Raw genomic sequence first — 24,742 nt, 5'->3', positions numbered from 1 at the left:
GGTAAGAAGCGCAAAAAACCCAAAAGAATCCGCAATAGGTACCTCTTCTTGGCCACCGTCTCCCATCACAGGCTACATTTTCTAAAGCCTGAAAACCAAGAGCGAGAACCGAGAGGAGGTGAAGAAGTTTGTTCTCAGACCACTTGACTTACAATAAAGAAGATACATTATGATTGATGATTTTTGCTCTATATCGCCCACAACTTGTCAAATGGTCCCTCATTAATCAAACGAACGTACGGCAGAAAAACATGCGTACGACCATTTCCTGGCAAACTTCGGCATTTATCAATTTGGACGTGAGCGGAAGCTACGATCAAATCTCACGTCAGGTCTGAGATCGAGACACACGCGATTCTTTTATATTTCAAAACAGATCGGCTCCAGTCCCCCGCGACCCCGACAGGGACAACTGGTTGAATATGAATGTGTTGGCGCGCGGCTGCAGGAGTGCGCACTGCAGAGCCAAAGTCATCTCCTCGGTAAGTGGCTCCCCTCGATAAATTGCATTAAATCAAACAAGGTATCAGATGATTAACATTGTGGTATGGTTCTTCTAGGTGACAAAGGTATCCTCTAACGGTATACCTAATAACCCCGCTGGCAAACCCCGCTACAGAGCGGAAGATTGATAAATGAGGCCCCATATGTTTTATCACTGCGAACCACTTGCCTAATACCAGGCACCTGTGATTGCATAGATGCCTTATCCTGTAGGCATATAGAAGTTCTAGATCGGCTGCTTTTGGCCGATGAATCAAGAAATGAATTTGACACCCGGCTTTAGATAATATAAAAATGCAGTCTGTTGCTAAATATTAGGCTGTACATCCACCTCACTATGCCTAGGGGCACTGACTGTGTGCTCTTGCCCGTTTCCATGTACCTTCTTAAGCCAGTCCTTCTCCACATATGCTCTCACTTCCCCCACTGTACACCTTTTGCTTACATCCAGGGCCAGGAGCTTACCAAACATCTCCATGGCTTCTGAAGTGAACCTTTTCCACAAAGGAGGAACTTCCGCCTCATTTTTAGGCCTCTCCTCCATTTTGCACCAGTCTGCAAACTCCTGGTAGAAGTCGTCCGAGTCCATGCACCGCTCCCAGGGGAAATAACCTGTAAGGATGCAGAAGATAACCACCCCGAAGGCCCAAGTGTCCAGGCTTGGCTCCACACTGAGTGGAGGTGCGGTCACTTCTTTCTGGCCCTCCACCAGGGCCATGGTACAAAGTTCCGGGGCCATGTAGGGCAGGGTTCCTGTGATGAAGCGTATCATAGTGCCTCTCTTCTGGGCCAGGCCAAAGTCTGCCAGCTTGACTTGGCAGCAGTGATTGTCCAAAAGGAGGATGTTTTCTGGCTTGACATCACGATGGACCAGGCCATGGCTGTGGATGAACTCCAAAGCACTGGTGATCTGGAGGACACAGCGTTTTACTGAAGATTCTGGGATACCCACCTAGAACAATCAGACAAAGTAGGGATAGGGAATAAAAGTCATTTTAAAAAGTGAGTACTCATCACAAAGCGCTGCATGAAGTAAGAAAGGCTGGATCCAAATATCTAGGCATACAGAGGCTACCTGCCCATCGTCTGATCTAATCATTTAAACCACATTCACAAACTCTGGGGTACCCACTCTGGGGGCAATTTGGGGACATGCGCACCGGAGAAGCTGGGGAAGTTGTAAATGTACTTGTGCCCTTCTGTCCACCCATTGGTGTGTTGGTCTTTAAATGAGCTGTGGTCAGGCACAGTGTTGTAAAATTGTTATCATCAACTCAACAATTGTAGCACTGACCAACAAAAACCTGGTCTAAAGTCAGTGGTGCAGTATTTTCTTGCTTCTCCCATTCTTTACGGACAGCTCCTCTGCCTTTTTCCTTTCAGAGGCAGTAGTGGGCTCAGTATCAAAGCAATATATTGGTGTCATATGAAACTAGACAATGTTAGGGATTTATTTTCTACCAGCCATGCTAACTTTTCATAAAGGGAAAAAACTAGCATGGCCATTTTTGAAGAGGTCCCTTAACCCTCCTGTTGTCCTCATTTTCTGTATACACCCTTTGTCCTCCGGGTCAAAATGACCCGTCTTCACTAAACCCCTAATATAAGCAGCTTAATTGAATTTAAACACTAAATTTCATCTTGCTTGAAGAAACAACTTGTCATTCACCACAAAATGTGTGAATAATTGAGTTTTCCCTCTTCACTTCATTTCTATAGCTTCAGGGTTTTCTTCTTCTTCTGAAGATGATTCATCATGCTCTGGGTTGTATTCCTCCCCATCTTCTTCTTCTGATACATCCTACACACTCATGGCTTCAGCACAGACAGAGTTCAGGGCCCTGTCATCTGCAGCACCTTTATAATCTCTGCAGTCTGCGATAACACCTGTGTGTTGTTTACGTCTGCTACTCATTGATCTGAGACTGATCAAAGGCCCAGCCGTCCGCGAGAAGACCACATCATTTGTCTTGTTACGTCTGCTACTGATTAAAACAAATAAAACATTGTAACATTCTGTGGTTTGTAAATAACTCTGTGACCTTGATTTCAACTCTTTGTGCCTCACGGGTCATTTTGACCCCAGGACGACCTTTGTACCTTTTTTTGTACAGCTTAGATGGAAATGTGAATGAAAGCAACATTTCACTTTTTCTACTGTTGGTGCCAATCTAGGAAAAGTCATAAAATTTCAAGTTAAAAAAATATCGTTTTTTTGGGTTTTAACACAGTGGCGGGTCATTTTGAACGGAGGACAACAGGAGGGTTAACCTTAATTTATTTATTATTGTGTGATTGTTTGATGGTGGTTACGTTCAAAGCACAGATAAACTCATACAAACACCTCTACAGAGTCCTGCTCTAAGAGCGTGCTCACATTGTCCTTTTGGCTGCGGCCAAAACCGGTTTTTCAGCTAAAGTCTAGTACCTTTAAGTAGTGTGAGTGCACCCGCTCCGCGCTCAACTGCGGCCAGCGGACCGTCCACGGCCCGCTTGAAAGAGGTGGGCTTTAGCGGAGCCGTTTGCACATGTACGAGCACGAGCGTGCGCACGTGTACGAGCACGAGCCCTACGGCAGTAGCGTTATGTCCGCCTGTTCGGACATGTAGATAGAAGGACGGACCATGCGCGGACATTCAACAACAACAACAATGGCGGTGAAAGGTTCATGTTGGTGTGGTGCGGAGGTGGAGTGTTTACTGCAGATTTGGTCGGATGAAAAACTCCGTCGTCTGTGGAAAGATTTGTAAACAAAGCCACACACACGCGATCAATGCGTGTGACGTGTTACGGCGTGATGACATATGGACAGCAAGAAGCATTGGCCGAGGCCCTGGCAATGTGAGTACAAACGGGGCTGGGGCGCGGGGGGAAGAGGGAGGGGGGGCAAGTACCCTAAAGTCCGGGTCTCGGTCCGGGAGGACAGTGTGAGTCCGCCCTAAGGTGCTGCACTGTTAGATTATGTGTGTGTGTGTGTGTGTGTGTGTGTGTTACAGACACACTTTCTTGTGCTCTGTGCTTTAGTATCTGATGCTAAGGGAGAGGGGCATGACAAAGTGGCAGTTAGTAACGAAGGGGCTGCTGCACACTGCGCTGCCATTGGCCGGGGGTTTAATACCCATTTGGGCCAGGCCTTCACCCATAAACATCCCTGTCCCTCTCTAAACACCAAGTAAACGGAAACAGACACAATCACACAATTCTAGTGCGTCATAAGTGGTGATGAAGAGGGACTACTTTTTAATAAATTATTTCTTAGGATAATTCTACAGATCACACCTTCACCTCTGACCCACTGGTACCCACCAGTTGATAGACATGCCCACTTCACTTCTAAAGGGGAAAATGAGGGAATGGTGCACAACTATTCAAAAATATGAAGCTTAATACAGAGCTTAATGCAAATGGGTGAAGTATTCCTTTAACCCTCCTGTTCTCCTAAGGGTCAATTTGACCCCATTTAATGTTTAACATCTCTAAATAATGTCATTTTTTTGTTTTTTTTGCTTTATATTTATGACTTTTCCTCATTTTATGGGGACAACTCATAAAAAAACAAAAATTGGCATGATTATATATATTCTTTTATTGTTCTTATCATACATATACTTGTCGCATCGGTGTTCCTTTGGGTCAGTTTGATAATCTGGATGATTTAATCATTATTATTATTGTTTATTTTACAATTCAAATATTATATGAGGTCAAATTCATGCTACTGTCCTTGATAACGGCCGTTACTTTCATTCCAGATGTTACAAATAACACAAAATAGTACTTAAAATAACAGACTTACTTTAAAACACACAGACAGAGATCCCTTGATGCAGTTTAAGATCAGTAATATTTTTCATTTTGTTAATTAAATACATAAAGTACCCGACTTAACTTGAGTCACAAATTGATTATGATAATTTTCCAGATGTTTAAATTGCTTCGGTCAATTTGACCCCTAGAGTAAATGGTGTAAGTAAAATTTGAGGGCAACAGGAGGCTTAAAGACATAGGTTACCCATTTTAATCCAGGCCTGTGTTATGGCAAAGTGTTCATGATGAGGTCGAGGGAACAGAGCAACAGGGATGTGCCAAAATCAATCGAATGATGCCTCATTAGGCGGAGTGATAACGCGAAAGGGCACATAATTTTGCCATGACACAGACCTAGATTAAAACGGGTAAAGTATCCCTTTAAATAGGCCCCTACGTGTCTTAGTGGTGTTTCGCCAAGGTTTGACTCACCTTTGGCTGGATTACAGCGAACAGGTCCCTTCCAATGACAAGCTCCTGGGCAAAGCAGTAGTGCTCATTAGACTGGAAGGCAATGCCAAACAGGCCCACAATGCAGGGGTGGCAGGAGAGGTGTAAGGAGATGCAGTACTCTCGCAGAAAGCCCTGCAGCTTAGTCGAGGCTTTGGGCATCACTTTCAAGGCCATGGGCGTCCCTGCAGATCATCCATATATTGGTTATTATTATCACTGTTAATGCACATCTTCTTGTCTTACTGAAGAAATGAAGGGTTGCAGACATCATGGTACTATTATTGTTTTGCTGTTCACTGCAATAATTTACCGTAATATGGCTTTTCTTAAAACTTAAACCTCACCTAGGTCACACACACACACTCTCTCTCACACACACACACACACACACACACACACACACACACACACACACACACACACACACACACACACACACACACACACACACACACACACACACACACACACACACACACACACACACACACACACGCACACACACACACACACACGATTCCAATGGTTTTCAAATTCAAAGCCTCCAGCCCTTGAGCCAGCTAGTGTCATGCCAGCTCGTGCTCTGCATTCTGCCCTCTACTTTGTCTACACCAACCCGGTCACTGCTCTACTTTGGCTTCTCTCTTTTTCATCTCAGGGTCGCCGAGAGTTCGAGGTTCGAATCCCATCAGAAGAGTGCAGTAACCCATCAAAAAGTACTGTCCCTGCGGTTATTGTTCACTGTGATAAGTTTCTGACTGAAATCATTTGCTAAAACTATTTGTTTGGATACCAGCAAACACACAAACACACATAAAACACACAAATGTATTTTTTCTTGCTGGGAAAATTCAGCTTTGGATCAGCAAACGTACGTATGTAAAGCTGTTGAACATGATCATAATACTGTAATAGAAAGAAATTGTGATAATACTATTATCTACTGAAGCTCGGATCGGCTCCAGCCCCCCCGCGACCCCGACAGGGACAAGCGGTTGAAGATGGATGAATGAAGATATTAGAAATCAAAGTGCCTTCATACCCCTGAAGCGATGCGTGACCAGCAGCACTTTGCCGTATTTCCCTCGGCCGATCTCCTTGATGATGTTGAAATGTTCCGGGATCTCGAGCTGACTGAGGCTCTGCGCCGTCAGCTCCATCAGCTCATCGATCAGGCTGCCGTCAGCGAGGCCCAGCTCAATCATCTGTATCCACACACGGACCGGACAAAACAATGACTTTTACACAAATCTGAGGGGTGTGAACACAGATTCTAGACTCCCATAAGGGGCATATTTCATTTTCATTTCATTTTTCTTTTTATTTCATTCTTTAGAAAAGAAATGAAAGAGAGCAGAAAGAAGATAAACTTATAATGTCTGCCCCTTGTCAGCATTTCCCAAATAATGATAAAAATATATAGTATATAGCATACAGTTATAGCACAAAAAAAAAAAATGCATTTAATATTCAAATACTTCACTGGGGTCACTTTGTCACTTTATATCATCACTACATCACTTTATTTAGTTGTACTGTAACTTACATCAGTAAGAAATGCAGCTACACTTTACTGTACTTTACTGTAACTTAGTTCTGTCAGAAATGCTGCTACACTTTAACACTGTTATCACTTATCGCTCCTTATCACTTATTTAGTTTGTACTTATTTTATTTCAATCTGCTGCTAAACTGCACGCTGCGTATTGTTGTATATTGTATAAACCTACATTTGCTGTAACTACGTGGTCTCATGGGAGGGCGTATAAATAGCACGCCACTTTTCATGACTTTCATGACTTTTCGCGTGCATGTCTACACATATTGAGCTTTTCGCGTGTCATTTAACGCCCGTAGTTCCCCAGGGTTAGGGTTAGGGCATTTCACGCCCGTTATTTCAGCCATCCTTCACATGAAATATTGATTTAAAAACAACCCTCTGACAGAAAGCTCCACCACTTCGTATTTCTCCGCTACTTTCCGGAGAAATACGAAGTGGTGGAGCTTTCTGTGGGTTTTCCCTCAATGACATTTGTGCGTGAAATGACAACGCCATCTCTGCACTATACAAGTCAATTGAGACTACATGGCGTGAAATGACACGCAAAAATCATGAAATGCGTTGTAATTATACACGAGATGGCTTGAGAGAAATGTGTCATTCACATGCCTTTTGGTGAGACCAGGCTGGCTGTAACCACAATGTCTGTTGCACTCTGTCACACTTAGTTATTGTTTGATTTATTTGACTATGTACTAGATATGTAACTAGATGAAATGATATAAAAAACAGTGTGTGTCCAGCACACACAAACATATAAACTCTCTGACACACTCGCACGCACGCGCTCCCTGAAGAGGAATGAGGATAAAGGGAGTCTGGAGACCCTGGCTCGCTGAAATGTTTGTTAAAGTTGAACTTACTTGCACAAGCACCCTCACAAGTGTGTTACTATGTAACATGAACTCTGGCAGCGTAACACTGACTTTATGCGGGGTTGAGAGCGAAAGCAGGGTTTAAACTCCTACATCTAGCTTTTCCTTTAAAACGTTTAAAAACCGTGTGTCTTCCAGAAAAGACTGTCTGAAAATGTGCACCATCATCTCCATATTTAAACAATATCCTGACGGTTGCCTTCACACTCCACTGCGGCAGTTCAGAACAACTAAACACTTTTGTTTACCGGTGAGGTCAGCAACACGCGACACAAAGTAGTTCCGTTCAAGCGTTAAGCCAATCGCAACAATAGCTGCTACGCTATAGAGTGTTTACGTCCCTTTATCTTTATCTCCCTTAAAGACAGAAATACAATTGTTTGTCATTATTATGTGATTTTTCATTTCCTGTTTTACATTAACTGTACGTTTCTTTTATGTTTTTTAAGAGATTTGTGGACAAGACACTACGTTTGCAACATTGAACTTTAAACCACCATTAATGGGTCCTGGTCCTGGGGGTAGAGTGGTTGAAACGTGTACCATCCGAGGACCCAGGATGAAAGGACGCATACGCACTGAACCTTTATACTCAAGAAAACATTGAAGGGTGACCCTTATTTACAATGTCATCAAGTTGAATTACAAAGAAAATCATAATTTCATCATAAAAATAGTAGAAAACCATTCATGTTTCCTGATTGGGAAATCTTTTGATAGTTAAAATGAACAAAACAATATATAATAAACAATATATATATATAAACTATTACACTCATTATTGCATGTAATGTTACTTTTCTCTATTTAATTCGGTTTTGTTTCTATGCTCTAGCAAAAAAAAAGTCCTGTCTTCTTCTAATTTAATTTATGTACTTGGTCTATATTTGTGACATTTTTCATTTTTACATATTTATGCGTTTTTATGGGTTTTTTAGTACAGTGACGCATACACACACGCTGCTGTATATGGCAAAAAAGAAAAAAAAACTTGAATAGTGTATAAAATATGTATACATTGAAGTAGTTTTAGTACTTCTGACCAGTGGTTATTTGTACATAATTATTCAAAACTTGCACTGAAATATTATCCTGCTATTCCAATTTGCTGTCAACAATAGCAGTAATATGATTAGTTACAATAGTAACTAACAATATTGGATTTGACTTCATATATTTAATTCATGTACTTCGTCTACATTTGTGATATTTTTCATTTTGACATATTTATACGTTTTTATCTTTCTATCTAGAAAAAAAGTGTTTTGGTACAGACTTAAAAAGTATGTGACGCATACACGCACGCTGCTGTATATGGCAAAAAATAAAAAAAACATGAATAATGTATAGTGTATAAAATATGTAGACATTTAAGTAGTTTTAGTACGTCTGACCAGTGGTTATTTGTTCATAATTATTCAAAACCTGCACTGAAATATTATCCTGCTATTCTAATTTGCTGTCAACAATAGCAGTAATAGTATAATAGTAACTTACAGTATTGGATTTTACTTCATATATTTAATTCATGTACCTCGTCTACATTTGTGACATTTTTCATTTTTACATATTTATACGTTTTTATCTTTCTATCTAGAAAAAAAGTTCAGTACAGACTTAAAAAGTATGTGACGCATACACGCACGCAAACAAAACTTGAAAAGTGTACAGTGTATAGAATATGTAGAGACATTATAGTCATAGAGACATAGTTTTAGTACGTCTGACCAGTGGTTATTTGTTCATAATTATTCAAAACCTGCACTGAAATATTATCCTGCTATTCCAATTTGCTGTCAACAATAGCAGTAATATGATTAGTTACAACAGTAACTAACAGCATTGGATATTACTTCATATTAACAATGATTAGATATTGATATGGATCGTTTCAAGTCTTACCTTTTTTCAGTTGGTTCCAAATTAAAGTCAGTGGAGTCTGAAAACAGGCAAATCAAAACACACAAAATGACTCACACACACTCACAACACCATGCTTACAGCCGCCAAAACACAGCTGATCAATACGCTGTTGAAGTGCAGGGTGAATGTCTGTCCTCTGCTTCCTCCACCTTCGCTGCTGCGGGTGCACGGATCAGCGTGCAGAGTGGACCTGAGGGCTTTCCACTGACCAACACGCAGCTCTGCTCTCAACTGCTCACGGGGACAGAGCCCACTCTGACAGCTCATTACACACCGCCTCTGCAAAGGGCAGACACACACACACGCACACGCACACACACACACACACACACACACACACACACACACACACACACACACACACACACACACACACACTGGCCTAGTGTAACCAGCTACACCTGTCCATGTATTTGAATACATATGCATATAAAAAGCATTGACATAAAGTTGTATAACAATGAACTACCTCTTCCCGCAACCTCCTCTCACTGATATCACTACTTTATATGAATGCAGCTACATGCAGTCACACATGGTGAGTTTGACCTTTTAACGCAGACACAACATATTTCCAGACTTTGAATGTATTTGAGGCTGGATTAAATTAATTAAACATCATGTTAAATACAGTAGGGAAATACTTAAGACTCACTTATCAATACAATAATTTTACACTATGTTATTATTCTTTACTCTATTGTATTTTTCATTTCTGACATACATGAAACATTTCACTATAAAGCATTTACAGTGGTGCAATTTCAGTGTGTTATTTCTACTTTTACTTGAGTAAAAGGTCTTAATCTTTCATCCAACATTTACTTTTTTCCAGATATTTTTGCCATTGAGGTGAAATGTCTACGTAAATAAACAATACAACACGGGTCATGGGTCTGGTGCTCTGATTAGATTACATATTGCGGACATTAATTCGCAATAACATTGTATCTTATAGGCTGGTACTTGGTACTAGATTACTATGGATAATTGGGTCATATATCCAACGCACAAAACAGTGACTCACGAGTGATGTATGTGATTTCACATGTGCAGATATTAACCATTGTGTGCATATTTGAATCCCTCGAGCTCAAGAGGATCTACTCCCGGTCGCGGGAGAGGCAGCTTCACTGCTCGAGGGTTATTTCTGTGCTCCAGGTGCTCATTATACACTGTGAAGTGGAAGTGCTTCTTACTACAGTCACGGGAGACTTTGGGTGCCACTGGACACTGATTGACAGCTCTCAGGGAGTCCGAGGTTGCCAGGTTGGGGGGGTTTCACGTACTGTTGGCAGGAGGAGAGACAACAAATGGTAATGTTGTAACATTTTTAGTATTTGCTATTCATACATTTTCAAGTAGGCTGTAGCTGTTTGATATTGCTTGATAGCTACAGAACATTTCGTCAGCAACTAGGGATGGACTTGAGTGATCGATTCCTCGAGTAGTCCTCGTTTCAAATTAACTTGATTGGTTAACAACGGCACTCAAGTTTGTTTTGTATGTGCGCACGCAACCACCTCATCTTGGTGAGACACAAACCCCTTTGTTTTTTGGAACCTACGCTTCATCTCACCATCTGACAGAAGTTGTGTGACCTTCATGACAGGGTTACTGTGCGAGGCCCAGATGACATGGAGGGGGAAAGCAGTGACATTCAGGGCAGCAACGTTGAGGCATTGGACGCGCTCTTCAGGGAGGACTAGTTCGAAAATGTGGATGTCAATGGGGTAGAGGCCAAGTCCAAGAGGTCCAACAGGCCCCGGTACAAAAAACTGAGCATTGTGGCAAAGCAGCACCGGCTGATACCTGCCACCTCTGTGCCAGCAGAGCGCCTGTTCTCAACAGTCGGACTGATCATTAACAGAATGAGAACGTGAATTTAAATATGTCTTGGTAAAAAAAAACAATGTTTTGAAGTTGTAGTTGTGAAAAAATAAATCCTTAAAGTGTTAACTGTGACTGTTTTGATTGAGAATATGCTTTAGGTGTTGGGTAGGCTTAATAACTGTGCGTCATTGTTCCTGCAGGAAGATGCATTGCATTCTAAAAATTGATTTAGAAAAACAAGTACTCGATCGCCTTCAAGAAATTGATGCGATCCCTCGACTTTGGAATTAAGTACTAGTGCCCATCTCCATTAGCTACCTATTAAACCTATTAATCTCTTTACTGACTCAGTTTCCATCAGGGATGTATTATCTAATATCTAAAGAAGCATGTATAACATCAAGCCTGTAATGCAATCAAGCATTAAACATCATTTTTTTCAGGACATCCTGGGCTGTAAGGATGACTGCCCTAGTACATTTAATCACACCGCCTTTTACCATAGTGCAATTACAGTGCTCTTGTCAGTGCAGAGTTCAAGAAGTCTGAAGTCTCTGTCCCTGGAAGAGCACAGGTTGCTGTGGGGAGGGGTGAGCAGACCTGCGGACTGGTCGTTCTAGGATACAGTGTAGGGATGGAGGAGGTCTCATAAGCTCTCGGGGGTGAGGGCATGGATGGACTGTAGGTTGTTAGCCTTCTGATGTAAGCCTTAACCCTCCTGTTGACCTCAAATTTTACTAACACCATTTATTCTTGGGGTCGATTTGACCGTAGCAATTTAAACATCTGGAAAATGATCATAATCAATGTGTGACTCAAGTTGAGCCGGGTACTTAATGTATTTATTTTAACAAAATGAAAAATATCACTGATGTTAAACTGCATGGAGGGATTTCTGTGTGTGTGTTTTAAAGTGAGTCTGTTATTTAAAGTGCTATTTTGTGTTATTTGTAACATCTGGAATGAAAGTAACGTCCGTTATCAAGGACAGCAGCATGAATTTGACCTCATATAATATTTGAACTGTAAAATAGACGATAATAATAATAATGATTAAATCATCCAGATTATCAAATTGACCCAAAGGAAACCCGTGGACAAGTACATGTACAATAATAACAATAAAAAAGTATATTATCATGACAACTTTAGGTTTTTTATGAGTTGTCCCCATAAAATTAGGAAAAGTCATAAATATAAAGCAAATATAAAGCATTATTTAGAGATGTTAAACATTAAATGGGGTCAAATTGACCCTTAGGAGAACAGGAGGGTTAAACTCTGAACAACCCTAGTATCTAAACACATCTTAAAGTGATGTTAGCATAGCTTTTTGTGTGTTACTTGATGAATGTCATCATCACATCTGCAAACAAACTCAAATAAAGGAGAAAATGCTTAAATAAATATGTCTTTGAAGACGTTTGCCTCGGTTATATATAATATTGTAATATGCTTTTTCAATTTTAAGCCAACCGCCTGGCAAAATGTTTCCAAAATTGCATGAGTGACAAATGGCAAATGTAACTGTTTATCTAACACTGTTTTTACAGCATTTGATAAATGTGGACATGGACGTAATATCAAATGCATGTTGATTAGAACTTTCCATGTCATGGGGTGGGGGGCTTCACTGCTCTGAACTGGCGGCCATAAATGCACTCAAGCTGTGGCATTCATACAGACCTATTCCCTGGGGTGTTGCCTACAACTTGGTCAGGCCTAATGGGGTGTTGTTGTCTGCAACTGAGCATGTGTGTGTGTGTGTGTGTGTGTGTGTGTGTGTGTGTGTGTGTGTGTGTGTGTGTGTGTGTGTGTGTGTGTGTGTGTGTGTGTGTGTGTGTGTGTGTGTTGGAGTGTGTTTCATTTAGTGTGAACTCACTCAACACTGTTAACCCCTGGTAGTTATTCTGGGGGCACCAAGCGCCCACAAGAGGGGGACTAATGATACAAAGAAACAGATACTTTTGGTGTATTGGTCTCTGCAAGTTGTGGTGGGTTAATGAGGTGTCAGTCACTGCAGTCCAGGGCTGATTGCTTTACTCAAAGCTACCAAGAATATTTTGTTAGAAATAACTAGTATACAGCTTAGATGCTTTTAGCTGATCAAGGGGAAGTGGTTGGACATTAGGATGGAGTGAGGCTTTACATTTTCTAATTAGCTCATAGTCTGAGCCAAAGCTTCTAACAGAATGCTTTAGCTGCAGCTATATATATATTTACCATATCTATTTTGTCTACTGCTTGGTTCTTAAAGCATCTTGTAGAGCTCTGTAGCAGCCCACTAACATCACAGCAGCCCTCCCCAGTGAACAGTGAGGCTGCGTGAGGCTGCCATCTCTGATTGAAGTTATGTTGTTGAGCGTGTTTTGAAGTTTATGATCATCATGTTACGCTGTCACCACAGACACGGGGTCATGTCATATTTGGGATCTTTTACATCCCAGGATGGTGCAGAGTAGTCTTCGAGGCGCCAGACGGGGTCCATATCCCAACTTCTCATCCCGTCACGATACCACTGCCGTCCCCATAGTCTCAGGAATGAAATTACAGAGCTGTTAAGACTGACAAACAAAGGAGTTATTGCAGTTCCTTTGGCAAACATTTTGAGATCAATGTTGAGAAGATATGCAGCGCAGTTTCAGCTGTCGGTTCATGGATATGAGTGGGAAGAGTCTTCCTATTTTCCACGATAAATATTAGACAGGCATTCAAACTTTCTTGTTTTTGACACACGGTGAAAATGAAGCCAGGACTATCAATTCCAAAACAAACTGGAGAGAATATTAACTCCAACTAGGGGTATTCCCGCCGCCCCCGCATCATGGAAAGTTCATCAGGAGCAGTGAGGCCAATGTTTCCAGAAGATTATCTGTTTTCGGCTGACAGCTGTGCAGACGTGGTGCCTACAGTGATTAATCAGTCACGATGTCATCATGTTCGAAGTGCCAACAGTTCTGAGGAAATCCGTGAAAATTGTTCTTACCAGAACACTTTGACATTTGGGAAACCATGCTCGTTCGCCATCCTACACAGAGTCACAACGGGAGATCAATATCCGTTTCGGCTCTGTGTGTTGCTTAGCTCGAAGCCTCGGAAGCAAGGGAAACTAGCTCAGATCCATTGACAGTGAAGAAGTACACTTTGCAACAACTCAAAAAACAGTTTCATGTACGCGGTGCGGTTTGTACGTTTAACAGGTGTAGTTTCCAAAGTACAGAGTTTACATCCTGCCTTCACTCGCAACAAGAATATATCCAAAAACAAGGCTGATGATAGAGTTACAATGATTGCTATCATAACTCTACCATAAATAATCAAATCTAGCTCCGTAAATAATTGAAGGCAAAACATTGTGAGCTCTTTTATGAGCATATAACAAAGCATATAATGTGCTCTGACGTACTACTCTTCACTGGTGGGGAAGTTACTAACCAAGATCCAACAACGTTCAACAACTAAGTGGTGGTTGTAGTATGGTTACCATGTGTAAACACTGTTCTCTTTCACTATATCCTATAATGGTCTCTGGAAACATAGCCTTATACCAAAGCTGTTTGACTACATTGACATTACTATAAGGTAAACTTTTCCACTTTATACATTTATATAATGGCACTAATAATTATTCAAGATTGAACATTTACATGCTGAATACACAATAAACACACAAAAAATGGTAATGTTGTCCATATAGAACATTTTTAGTATTCGCTATTCATACATTTTCAAGTAGGCTGTAGCTGTTTGATATTGCTTGATAGCTACAGAACATTTCGTCAGCATCTAGGGATGGACTTGAGTGATCGATTCCTCAAGTAGTCCTCGTCTCAAATTAACTTGATTGGTAAACAACGGCACTCAAGTTTTGTATGTGCGCACGCAACCACCTCATCTTGGTGAAACACAAACCCCTTTGTTTTTTGGAACCTACGCTTCATCTCACCATCTGAGAGAAGTTGTGTGACCTACATGACAGGGTTACTGTGCGAGGCCAAGATGACACGGAGGCGGAAAGTAGTGACATTCAGGGCAGCAACGTTGAGGCATCGGACGCGCTCTTCAGGGAGGACTAGTTCGAAAATGTAGATGTCAATGGGGTAGAGGCTTATTTCAGTGAGTTGTGGATGTCCAACAGGCACCAGTACAAAACACTGCTGAGATTGAACATTTACATGCTAAATACAAAATAAACACACACAAAAAATATGGTGTTGTGTTTTAAGGTGTAGTGTCACAAGGGCCTGTTATAGTATTAAAATCGTATAAATTAAACCCTTGTTGATTGACGTTTTAGTCACTTGGGGGCGACACAACAAACTGTAAACACAACATTGACATACCGTAACCTTATAAAGATGATACAGCTAACAGTTGTCTATTCACACATCCAGCAGTTGTTGATTCGCTACTTTTCAATAAGTAACGTAATCATGAAACCGTAGGCGCACCAAATCGCATCGCAATGTTCATGTTCACATACCGGACATTTCCTCAAAGGTATTTTACTTTTACTTGAGCATTGAAGAATTAAAAATCAATGTGTTAGTGTGTGTATTAGTAATAATTCAATTAATAATCATGTGTCAGCATGTGTACTAGTAATGATTAATAAGAGTGTGATAATCAATGATTGAATAATTAATAATCATATGTTAGCGAGTTTATTAGTAATGATTAATAAGAATGTGATAAGTGTGATTATTAGGTATGATCATTTAAAGTGTGATAGTGATTATTAGTCCAAGCTCAAACTTTTCTGTTTCCAAAAGCACACAAACTTTTGACTCAATCTTTTTCTGCTTTCTCCAAAAGCACAGGAACAGTAAGTCGGTCAAGGTCACAAAGACAATGAACTAGCCATGTTGCAAATATGCACCTGGCAAAGTTAGTTGAGATTAGGGAAGTTGCTGTACGTGTTGTGCTTTCTTCACAGATAAAGAAGAAGACTCCTGCTCTACAGAGGCTACTCCTACGCACAGGGAGGAAGATGGAGGCTGGAGCAACTGCTACTTCTAAAATACACATATGCACGCACAAGCAGACACATAACCACGCCTTTGTAACAAGTTTATATGCTGGAGTTTTTAGAATAGATATCAGAACTTCTTGACTCTGATCACGGGTACTGTGTGCTCACAGTTACTCTAGATAGAGAATAGAACATTTCTCCAGACGTCTGTATCATCCGATGTCCTTCTGCTAATAAATGCCTGCTGGCGCACTAAACTACCAACGACTCTGCTGACTCCAGAAAGCCTCCTGTAGAATTTGAATTACGCAATATATACTCTGCTAGGTCCTTTTGATTGGTGTGAAATTCTGAAAAGTATTGTGTAAAATTCCTACAGAGAAACTTGGTGACCCCGGACGTGATTCTGACAAGGAGGCTCAGGTAAAAGGAGCTGCAGAGGTTGGACCGGTGACCACGCGGAGTCACTGGGAACCTCCTGGGGCCGACTGAACTTCTCCACAAGGGCCCATCACTGACAAAAGGTAAGCAGTCACCTATTCTTCTTAAGAAGTGAAGACTGTGATTCGGCCTTAAAATCTAAATTGGTGGAGAATGTCAGTATGTTTCCTAGAGGTTAATTTGATCCAAATTTAGCCGGGGGATTGACGATTGAAAAAAGGCCTGTTAAACTGATTTGGAATCAGTATAAGTAAAAGGTAAAGGAGTGTTGGGATCATAAATCCCGACAGGTCCTAGGCGCATAAACGGTGCTCAGTAAGACGTTCAGGGAACGCAGAAAGGCCGGAGGCTGTAGAGACCCTCGAATATACATTAGGCATTAAGGACTAAAAGCGCCACAGGGGGATAGCCCCTAGGTGAGCCTAGAAAGCCACCATAGGTCTGGGACCTAAAGGTTCTGGGAACCAAAGAAAAAAAATGTAGGTCTGGGACCTAAGGTTCTGGGAACCAAAGTGTAAGAAATACTTAAAAACTGTGTTTGTTTGTGGGATTGTTGTGTGGGAAGTTTCGAGGATAATAGAGAACACAAACAGATAAAAGTGTGAGTAGGTTTCTGTGGTGGTGGATACACCCAGTCTGTAGCCGCTGATGGTGAAACACTGTCAGTAGAAGCTTGTTGCAGACATCACAGAAAAGCCTGACGATTAAACTCACCACTGGTCTTCTCTTATCTGGGGGTACATAAATAACGGGGCTGTGACACTCGGCTTTTGGTCATTAAAAGTAGTGATTTATATCGTCTCACTCCGCTCTATCACGGTAGAGTAGAAGCTTGAGTGAGGGGAGGATCACTGGGGACTAGATCCACTGACCGGATAACGAGTGTGTGTGAATAAAGAATAAATAAATACCTGTGAATAGTACTTTAACAGCTGAAATAACTATGACAGGCCCTGTAGACTCCCGGCTGATTGATGGTCGGACTCTTTAACTGATGGTTCACAAGTGTTTATTTTTGGGCAAAATAGATAATACCGTTGCTCCATTAAATCTTTTGACACCTTGAAGACTCTGAACACACCGTGAACACAACGTGAACAATAAGAGTAAGAGCTATGGAATGAAACAAAAATAATATGTAATAAATAAATAAATAATACCATCTATATAATATCATGTTCAACAATATCAAAATAGTGTGTTTTTAACCTTTTACAGAAAATGAATTGTCATTTACAATCATGAAATATACTTTAAACCTATTTTATCTTAATTACAAACTCAGAATAGAGTGCAATAAACAAACATATCTAACTAAAAAAAACGATATTATAACAGTTATTATATCAGTTTGCAGCTTTAACTTCCAAAGATTGTTAATGCACACAAAAATAATGCTGTATTTATTAAAAACTAGCAAGCAGTGTAATGAAATAATTGTCTCCTTCAGAGAGACAGATGCTCTGAATCGCTCCAAAACAGCGTTACTGATTAAATTAAAAGCTTAAAATAGACTTGTATAAAACGATGCAAAGCAACACAAGGACGTCCCGTTTTGATAACGCATTAAGCACCACATGAAACAAAATGATGACAAACCTTGTGCCTTTATCAGCCAGGTGCTTAACAAACTTGTCGGTTTACATTTCCTTGAGTTTTTGCACTTTTGATAGACCCGTTTGCAATACACTTAACTTTCTGTAAAGTTGTTCTTTTTTTCCGTTTCCGTTTACACTCTATCAAAATAAAAGCACAAGCCTAAAAACAGGAAGTAACGGTAAAAATAAACAAATTGTAAGAGATTTCTCATGAAAATGCAACTACACATTTTGGGAATATGATGTGCTATATTAAAGGTAATTTACAGGCCCAGGATTAGGTTGGGATGAATACTGGCAGCGAGTAGTAGGACGGGTGAAGCGAGCCAGAGAATATGGTAAAATATGTATGTATGTAATATATGGTTCAGTTAGAGGAGGAGTTAGAGGAGGACAGAGCACGTGAAGAAGTAGTGGGAAACAGAAATAATGGTCTGAGTAGGTTGTGGCATAAGAGAAAGAAGGAGGAGAAGGAATAGGAGAAGAGGGAGGAGCGAAGAGCAGATTTGCATATGGCCGGACTGGCAGCTGAGAGTGTAGAGACAGCTGAGAAATAGGGCAGAAGAGAAGGAGGCAGAAACAGTACCCCCACCCTATCCACACCCACCCCCGTCACCATCAGCCCCTTCAGCAAGTAGAATATACCCAGATTTGTCTTTACAGTTACCTACGATTGAGGCAGAAGGAAGTATGAAGGTAAGAATGAGAAGAAACGCACAATATGAGGATACGAAAAAGAGGGAAGAAAGACTATAGTATAATAACAGGTGATTCTGAGAGGGTGAGACTTCAGACAGAAGAGGAGCGCGATGTGAGGAAGAGAGATTGCATGAGAGGGCACAACAGAAAGGAGGGGCTTTCGGAGAGACAGTATGAGAAAAAAAGTATGAAAGGGAACATGGGAAGTCAGGAATACTAGGAGAAGAGTTAGAGGGAGAAATAGAGGGAGCAGCAACACACACACGACAGCAACACAAAGCAGGAAAACCCAAACCTGAGACTGACTTAACTGACTCAGACCACTCTGACTATGACTGTAGAAGCCAGAAAAGCGACAAACACGGGAGAAAGAGACAGGGATTTAAAAACAAACACGTAAAATCAGTATGATGAGTTCAGGCTCAGAGGGGGAGGAAGAGAAGATACTATGGTCAGAATGCGGAAGCAGAGGACCAGGAACTAAGACTAGGGACAGGACCACCGATATATATAAACAATTTAGTTTAGCAGACAAGGAACACATGAATGCACAACTACCACCACTTAGTGACGGAGCTGGAACATGGTGACAGAAATTAGCTGGTCTAACCGTAGGCACAGAGCTCACCATGAATGACTGAATGAATTTTATTTTTGGTTCTACATTAGATGTTAAATAAAATGACATAATATTTTGACAATTTCAACCAAAGAAAGGATTTGGCTGAAGCAACTTGCTTTTATTAGCCAACCCTAACATCACAGTTCTAACTTATTTACTTATGATTAAACATATATTTGATTAAAAGTATATTTACTCATACCTAAATAAATGAAATCATTTACTTACTTTATATACATTTAAACATATTATACATATAAACACACACACATACTCACAAAGCAAAAATCAAAATCTGCAAAATCAAAATTCATATTTGCTTGAATAAGGTTTACTTTTGTCTCATTTCCATGTATTAAAATGAATAACATTTCCCCTTTTCTTATTCATTTATTTATTTTGCTCTTTTCCAATTATAACATTTATACATATGCATTAATTATTTCAAATTTCAAGGTCTTTTAAATATCGGTCGTGTTGTAATTACTTTCAGTTTATCATTAAGGTCATTCCACATTTTTACACCAATAACGGACGCGGACGCGCATCTTTGTCTAATGTTAGTTCTTGCTTTTCTTGTTTCAAATCGAAGCAGTCCTCTTAAATTATAGCAATTGTTTCTTAATTTAATTAAAGATTGAATAACTGTAGGAAGATTTTTTACAGCTCTGAATAAGATTTCAAGTATTTTTAGCTTGACTATGTCCGTAAATTTTAAAACATTAGATTTTATGAAAAGCTCCTTAGTAGAGTCACGGTATCCCATCATAGGTGATGTGAGAGGATTAAGATTCAAGACTCAAGAAGCTTTATTTATTATTTTATTTATCCCGAGGGAAATTATTTTGCAACAGTTTCAATACAAAGGTGGGAAAAGATCAGAGTAACAACAAGCATAGAAACATAATCAAATAAAATAAAGCTAACGTAAAATAAATCAAACAATAACTAAATGTGACAGAGTGCAACGGACACAGTGGTTAAACGTAGATATATACAATAAACAACAATACGCACTGTGCAGTTTAGCAGCATATGAAATAAAATAAGTACAAACTAAATAAGTGGTAAAGAGCGATAAGTGATAACAGTGTTAAAAATGTAGCAGCATTTCCTACAGAACTAATAATTATTTGGACAGAAATACGGATTAGGGACAACAGACCAATTAGATTTAGATGTAGGAAAGACTGGCAGGAAAGGTCAGGAACAAACCCAGGGTCAGATCCACTGCAGGGATCAATGTTTAAAGCTGCACTTATGAAAGGAACAGATAAGGAAGTGCAGGCAAAGATGGAGGATGACCCCAGAGCAGACATGGATCCATTACACATATGGATGAGGACACTTCAACATCACATGCGTAGAGCAGATGAAAGAAAGGCTGTGAGCAAAACAGAGATAGATCATTTGAAAATACAACTGACCAAATTACAGTAAGAGACACAAGCACAAATGAGCCAACAACAGGAGGAGCCAGCGCCAATGGGAATCCCCAGTTCCAGTTGCCCCAGTTGCAGGCCAATTTTATACAGGACCCCCTCCCCAGGGACCATGGAACCCGCCAGGACCATGGGGCCCACCACAATCAAATTATAGAGGAGGAAGAGGACGAGGCTTTAATCCTCGAGGAGGTTATGGAAGGGGCAGGGGCGGACCACCGGGGGCCAGGGACAATGGGTGTTTCGTGTGTGGAGGTCATGGACATTGGGCACGAGACTGTCCACAAAACCAGAGAGGTCTACCAAGAGGGGGACCCCCGCCACAGCAGCAACAACAGCAGGTGCCATCACAACCACAACTGGCCCCAGGTAACCAGTCGCCCCAAGGCACCGGGTATCCAGACCAATACTAGGGGTGCCCAGGGTCAAGGGCAAGGGGAGAGGCTGACTCCTTGCTACGGGAGAAGTGAACGAACGAAAAGTGAACTTTTTAGTCGATACAGGAGCAACACATTCAACTCTGATACAACCTCAGTTCGGTCAACAGCTCTCCAAATATTCCATAGACCTTGTGGGATTTGGAGGACAGCCAATGCCACTCCCTTTCACAGAACCCCTCACCACTAAAATAGCTGGTTACCAGTTTTATCAAAGCTATGTATATTCACCACAATGCCCAATCTCACTTCTAGGAAGAGACATCCTAGTCAGATTAAAAGCATCTATCCTATGTGGCCCACAGGGGGTGCAAGTTCATTTCCCTAATGGAGTAAAAATAGACTGTTCAGAGACAATTACTTCAAGATGTAACAATGGACAATGGATCCTAGGGGAAGATCCTGATCAGCAGCAACAGTCGGCCAACGTTTACTGGGCTCAATTGAAGGAAGACCCAGACCCGCCAATCACCAATGTTTTGAAACTGTATCAACAATGGAAACCGTGGATTCACTCAGTGCACCCATATGAACCGGTCCCTGACGTTCCTCACTGTACTCTTCTCTATGACCGCACCCAAACTGAAGAAGTGTATGAAGAAAAATTTAGGGAAGTGGAGGGTTCCCCTTGGACACTGACTTCGGACTGTATATATGTATCAAAGAAAGGAGTAGTAGCACAAGTCCTGCTCACTGCAGAACAGGCAGAGTGGTACAACATGGGGGACACTGCAGCACCCCATATTAGCTTAGCATTAGGAGCAGGAAGTCAAGCTAAAGATTTAGGGCCCATGGTAAAAACCGCCTCTCAGTTACAGGACTGGGAACAAACCACAATCCCCGCAGTCACATACTCTAAAGAAGGACAGGTGTATAAGATCACTCATCACACCACCTCACAATCAGAATTAGAGAAAAAGGTAATTACAAGAACACATGGCAGGGAAAGTACAGATCATGAACAGACAGAAACCATGTTAGGAAGAATACCTAGCACAGTGTGGGCACAGGGAAAGAATGACGTGGGACGATGTGAACCGACGGAGCCACCCAGATTCAAGGTAAAACCAGGACCGCCAGTGTGGGTACCCCAGTACCCTACAAATGTAAAAGCAAAGGAAACCATAACTAAAACCATAGAAGAACTCAAACGGAATGGAGTGTTGGAACCCTCCGACAGCAACTGGAACACTCCTATTCTACCAGTCCCAAAACCAGATGGCACTTTCAGGATGGCACATGACCTTCGATTAGTCAACAGAAGAATAGAAACCCCTCCTATTCCCGTTCCAAACCCACACACAGCACTAGCAGAACTCACTAGGGAAATGTCCCATTTCTCAGTAATAGACTTGGCTAATGCGTTCTTTTCCATTCCCCTGGAACAAGATTTAAGAAAATACTTTGCATTCACATGGGAGGGACAGAGATATCAATACACATGTTACCCACAAGGAATGAATCTCTCACCCGGAGTGTTCAACAAAGTGTTAAATCAGCATTTAAAGAAGGAGGTAGCACTCCCAGAGAATACTGTTTGTCTACAATATGTAGATGATCTGTTGATAGCATCAGACAATGCAGAACATTGCCTACAAGCGACAGAATCAGTGTTAAAAGCACTAGCTAAAACAGGCTACAAAGCCTCGAGGAAAAAACTCCAGTGTTGCCGAACACAGGTGCAGTTCCTAGGGAGATGGATAACCGGAGAAGGAACCAGTCTCTCAGGAGCACACAGAGAGACGATTTTAAGACATCCAAAACCAGTGGACGTGAAAGGAATGTTGAGCTTCCTAGGACTGACAGGATACAGCAAACATTTCATCCCAGACTATAACAACAAAGCAGGCCCATTGAGAAGAATGGTCTTAGAAGCAGGGATGAGAAATCAGAAGGAGATTTTGAACTGGACTATGGAGGCCGAAGAAGCGTTCATACGACTCAAACAAGAGATGGCGTTGGCATCATCTCTACAGACTCCAGACTACAAAGAACCATTTTATCTAGACACATCAGAGAAAGACGGGACAATGAATGCAGTACTATACCAGAAAACACCACAAGGGAGAGCAGTACTGAGATATGTAAGCACACCATTAGATCACATGGAGTTGAGACAGCCTCCGTGTGTGAGACATGCAGCAGGATTAGCAAGAGTCCTAGAGAAAGTAGAACACCTAGTGGCAGGGCATCCACTTAAAATTTTGACCAGACATAGTGTAATAGCGTTAATCTCATCATCCGTTTTTACCCTATCAGACTCTCGACTGAGAAAAGTAGAGGACGGCTTAGATGCAAATATAATGTACACACACAAAGGAGTTAATGCAGCGAGCTGTTTAGCAGTTCCAGATGACGAAAACCCACATGACTGCATTCCACTGACAACGCAAGCCACTATAGTGAGACCCGACTTGCATGCAAAATCACAGGATCGACCAGACATTGACTTGTATGTATACGGCTGCTGTTTCAGAAAAGATAATGCAGGACTAAGCGCAGCATAGGCAGTGGTTATCAAAGATCAGGGAAAGTTTGAGACACTAAGTACAAGAGAAGTGAAAGAAAAAACCGTCAGCTCAGCGAGAGGAAGTGATGGCAGTGACAGCAGCTTGTAAGCATGGTGAGGGAAAGAGAGTGAACATATACGATAGATAGATAGATAGATAGATAGATAGATAGATAGATAGATAGATAGATAGATAGATAGATAGATAGATAGATAGATAGATAGATAGATAGATAGATAGATAGATAGATAGATAGATAGATAGATAGATAGATAGATAGATAGATAGATAGATAGATAGATAGATAGACAGACAGACAGACAGACAGACAGACAGACAGACAGACAGACAGACAGACAGACAGACAGACAGACAGACAGACAGACAGACAGACAGATAGATAGATAGATAACTTTATTTATCCCCTAAGGGAAATGAGGTCATCGTAGCAGCGGTACAAAACAATCAAAAGTATTAAAAATAAGATAAAATATAAAATACAAAATATGAACAACAATAAAATAAAATAAAAGTACAGTATCGCAGATAAACACTATATTACAATGTGCTGTGTGGATTTTAATGTGCAAGAGAGATAAAGGTGCATTTCAGTGATAGGTCACTTTGAGTAGTGTTAGTTTATTCCCTGAGCGTCGCTCAGCGTGGCTGTGCAGCGTTGTACAGTCTGATGGCAGGCATATGCAGACTCTGCATAGGCCAGTGCAGCAGTGCATTGTCAGTTGAAAGAGTGAGAGAGAGCAGGTTTTGTGACAGCTTCAGGTCTGCCTATTAAGCATGAGGAGGAAATGAGGACAGAGAAAATAGCTAAAATGATGGCAACTATAGGTTTATCATGATTAGATTGTTTGCCTATGACATTATGCTCTAAGAGGGCTAGTGTGAACAGAGAAAAGAAATTTACCCCTTATGAGTTATTTACAGGTCGCACCATCCCTGGACCAAGACACCAGGAACCGCTACAGCCAGGGGCCACACCAGGACTGGCATGGTCCTACGTGACTCAACTCCAAGGCTGGGTAAAAAACATTGTCAGGAAGCCAAGGG

The 24,742-nt window shown here is 41.1% G+C and overlaps 1 protein-coding gene across 1 annotated transcript; it reads right to left on the bottom strand.

The window, feature by feature from the left end:
- Window positions 1-811: 811 nt before the first annotated feature.
- On the bottom strand, window positions 812-5,969 carry LOC310951189 (serine/threonine-protein kinase SBK1; the record flags this gene model as incomplete). The annotated part of the gene is made up of 3 exons (XM_083919312.1): window positions 812-1,456; window positions 4,744-4,946; window positions 5,807-5,969. 3 exons carry the CDS (start codon window positions 5,967-5,969, stop codon window positions 812-814), a joined length of 1,011 nt encoding a protein of 336 aa, XP_083775438.1.
- Window positions 5,970-24,742: the final 18,773 nt, after the last annotated feature.

The sequence above is a fragment of the Echiichthys vipera genome (genome assembly GCF_963691815.1).
Source record: "Echiichthys vipera genome assembly, chromosome: 9".
Lineage (NCBI taxonomy): Eukaryota > Metazoa > Chordata > Actinopteri > Perciformes > Trachinidae > Echiichthys > Echiichthys vipera.
This window is presented reverse-complemented; position numbering and strand designations above follow the sequence as displayed.